This window comes from Trypanosoma grayi (assembly GCF_000691245.1).
Source record: "Trypanosoma grayi strain ANR4 Tgr_1172_V1, whole genome shotgun sequence".
In the NCBI taxonomy this organism is placed as follows: Eukaryota; Euglenozoa; class Kinetoplastea; order Trypanosomatida; family Trypanosomatidae; genus Trypanosoma; species Trypanosoma grayi.
In genome coordinates this window covers 1,081-4,668 of record NW_008826791.1, presented here as the reverse complement: position 1 = coordinate 4,668, position 3,588 = coordinate 1,081, and the positions used below count along the sequence as shown (strand labels likewise).

Below are 3,588 nucleotides of genomic sequence, written 5' to 3'. Positions count from 1 at the left end.
GCTCGTCGCAGGTGTCCTTCGGCACCGGTCCGCAGCCGCCGCTGCCGCCGCCGCCGCCGCAGCAGCAGCAGCAGCGGTCGAACCAAACCTCAACTGAAGGCAGCCCGCGCGCGATGAATGTGGGCGTCTCGTATGCGACAGTGAACAACACTAGCGGCGCAGATGTCCCCAAGGTATCTTCTTCCGCCGGGCACCAGCCGAAACACAACCGCCAGCAGGTGCTGGAGATCCGCAAGGCGCGCATGGCTTTCTTCAAGTCCTACGAAACAGAGCGACCGGAGGATATACCGAATCTGATGGAGTGCAGCCACTTCGGTGCGACGGCCGTGGCTCTCTCGTGCCTGCTGGGCGGCGAGAAGGGCTGCAGCGACCGAAAGAAGCGCGTCACAGTTGAGGACATATTCTTTGCGGCGCACGTGCCGCTGCATTACCTCCACGGCGGCGTGCAGTCGCTGCCGGTGATGACGGACATCATTCGTGAGTTCATCGATGTCGACAACCGCTTCAAGAACGAGTACGGCCTCTCGGTAATGCACTTTGATATCTCGCCAACGCTCGGCCAGGTGGAGCTTGGCGGCAACGACGTTGGCGACCGCCAGACGCGCATGCAGCTGCCGGAGTTCAGCAAACTTATTACCCACGACTGCGAGGAGGAGACTCAGGCAATCCGCATCGTCAACTACGACCCGTACGTGCTGGAGCAAGAGACCTTCGTGGATGCCTTCGACGACGAGGAGGACGTGAACTGCGCTCTGACGGCGTCGGTGCTCGTGAGCCCGCGACACCGTGCCCTCCACTACAATAAAAACAATAATGGTGCCTACGCCGTCATTGTGGACGTGCGCAACGTTGTGCAGCTGATGGTGACGCTTGCGGAGGGCGTTGTAGGCGACACGTTGCATGTGAAGCTGATGGAAGTTCCGGCAGCGGCGCTCTTTAAGGCGATGACGGTCGCAAGGGAGGGCGAACGTGCACGTGGCTTCGTTCGTATATTCCGCAAGGACAGTGTACCAGTGATGATTCAGGACGAGGTGCAGTCCATGTTCACGCCGGAGATGCAAAGCGGGAAGGTGCTCGGCTCAACGCTGCAGGGCACGCACGCCTCCGTCATCTCCACCCACATCAGCCCGCACATTGTTGCTGTTGCGTGGGCGATGCACCTGCTGGGCGGCGTGCGGCCCAACTCGCACGGCTACGGCAATGGGCTGCCGGTGTCGGACATCATCCGCAAGATGCGGTTCCCCGCGGAGGTGTTCATCGACGGCAGCCTGCCGCTGGAGGAGGTGTTCAAGTACGCGCGCGAGTATATTTGCATGACCAACCGCAACTACAACATCGCCGTGTACCCGGTGTTGACGAAGATCTCACGTGAGGATGCGGTGCCAACCATCTCTGTTTTCGATCTGGAGTCCATCATCATCGACGTCAAGAACGCCAACGAGGACCCGGAGGTGCCGGAGCATATTATGGTCATCATGTATAACGCCAACGTGGCGCATAACGTGCTGAACATCTCCAGCTACCCGCAGTGGTGCGTGCTCGCCGGCTACGACCAGGAGACACAGATGGTGATGCTGCTCGACGCCCACCCCAAGACATTCCTCCACACCTGGACGTGCCCCCTCGACCGCCTCCACAAGGCTATGACGTCAAATGGCTACATCATATTCTCCAAGTCGCGCGAGGTGGCATCACGCAACAAGTCAAGTGAAAGCAGCACGTGTGGCGGCTCGCAGATGCTTGGCTTTGTGTCGGAGCCGGCGCTCGTAGGGGCCCCGCGCCGCATCGCGTCGACGGTGCAGAACCGTCTCGAGTTGCTGCAGGGACAGGAGACGCTTGAGGTGGCACCCATTGAATTCGTCAAGACGTTCCGCTTCCCATCGCTGCCGCTGAGCTCGACGATGATAGCGCTTGCGCTGACAAAGTTAGGCGTCCTCACGACGTTTGAGGACGTCATCATGACGCTGCCGTTCGAGATCTCCGCCTTGATGTTGCGTTACTTCACCCTGGAGGCGATGGCGATCTGCATGGCAAAGTATATCAAGCTCGTTGACCTCACAATGGATGTACGAACGTGCCACACCGACAAGTGCGGCAGCGGCGACGAGCCACGGCTGCCGCTGGAGGGCTTCAAGTCTCTCGTCAGTGAGGGCGTGGCAGACAACAACAAGGCACTCATCGTGCTCTTCAACAACGAGCGCATCGATGTCTTCGGCGATCTACACCCGTTCGGCTCCACCGGACTCATCGTTGGCTACAGTGCCAAGACGGAGAGTGTCACGGTGATGGACAGCAACCCTAACAGCTACTTCCGCACGTGGCCGGTCCCGCTCACCGCACTCTACGAGGCTCTGCAGGACAAGGACACGAAGCATCGCCGCTGCGGATGTCTTGTGCTGACACGCCGCAATGGACCATGCGAGTCATTGTTTCCGCCGGAGTACTCGCGCGAATGCCGCCTGCACATCCTACCGGTGCAAAACGTCTTCCATGTGAGTCCGTCGCCGCACTTCCAGGCGCTCTCCTTCGCCTTTGCGCAGCTCGGCTTCGTCTACTCACCGGAGGAGATCTTCTACGAGGCGTACCTCAAGACAATGAACGACCAGCGGCGGCGCGGCAGCCAGGCGTTCGCGTGGCGTGACGTGGACGTGTCGCTCTCTGTGATCAACAAGCAGATCGACGCCCGCTTCCTGGCGCAGGTGTGCCGAATGTTCCTTGAGTCCCGCAACCCGCAAAAGACGGGCAAAGCAAACCTGCTGAGGCGTACAGGCGGCGACGGCGGCAGTGGCAACACCACCGGCGAGGAGGCGAGCACGATCCAGGTGGAGCTGCTCGACGACGTGGATGTGGAGGACCTCGACAGAGTTCTAAAAGAGGCGACACAAGTCGAAGGCAACAACTCGGTGCTGCTGCTCAACTACGACACTGCCAAGGCGCATGACGTGGAGCACTGGGGCCGCAGTGTCGCGATGGTGAAGTCGTACAACCCCGACACAGGGCTGGTGGAGATGTGGGAGGGTGAGTACGCCGTCTTCGGCTTTCTCTGGACGGTCGACCTCGCGAAGCTCGTCGAGATCGGCGACCTGCAAAATGAGGGCCGCAGCGCCTACGGTTTTGTGAAACTCGAGCGCGTGCGTGAGCGCACGACGAAGAAGAAGTTGGCGCTCATGCGGCCGCCTGACGTCGACACCGACGACGACGACGCGGCGCCACAAGGCGGACCGACCCTGCGGCGCAACCGCGAGATGGTGACGAAGTTTCTCCCCGAGGNCAGCGGCGACGCCGCCCAGTAGTCTGCGCGGCTGGGTGGTGGGGAGAGTGGAGTAGAGAGTGTAGAGGAGCGGAGAGGAGAGGAGGTGGCTCGTGCCGATAAGTGCGGGGGGCCGTTGCCGGGGCGCAGGTGGACACGAGCGAAGGGATCCAATCGGAGCCGCGGGCAGACGGCGACAATGGTGTAGCAGCCCGGGGAACAACAACAACAACAACAACGACAGGAAAGGAGAGTATGGGAGGGAGGGAAAGGGGATGCACAACTTTTGTGTGCCCGTGCATGTATAATGTATGTAGATCTCTCTCCCTCTCTTCTTC

General features: G+C 60.7%; 1 protein-coding gene across 1 annotated transcript; it reads left to right on the top strand.

The window, feature by feature from the left end:
• Positions 1-113: 113 nt before the first annotated feature.
• DQ04_11721000 (hypothetical protein) lies at positions 114-3,293 on the top strand (the record flags this gene model as incomplete). Its single annotated transcript, XM_009316595.1, has 1 exon — positions 114-3,293. One exon carries the CDS (start codon positions 114-116, stop codon positions 3,291-3,293), a length of 3,180 nt encoding a protein of 1,059 aa, XP_009314870.1.
• Positions 3,294-3,588: the final 295 nt, after the last annotated feature.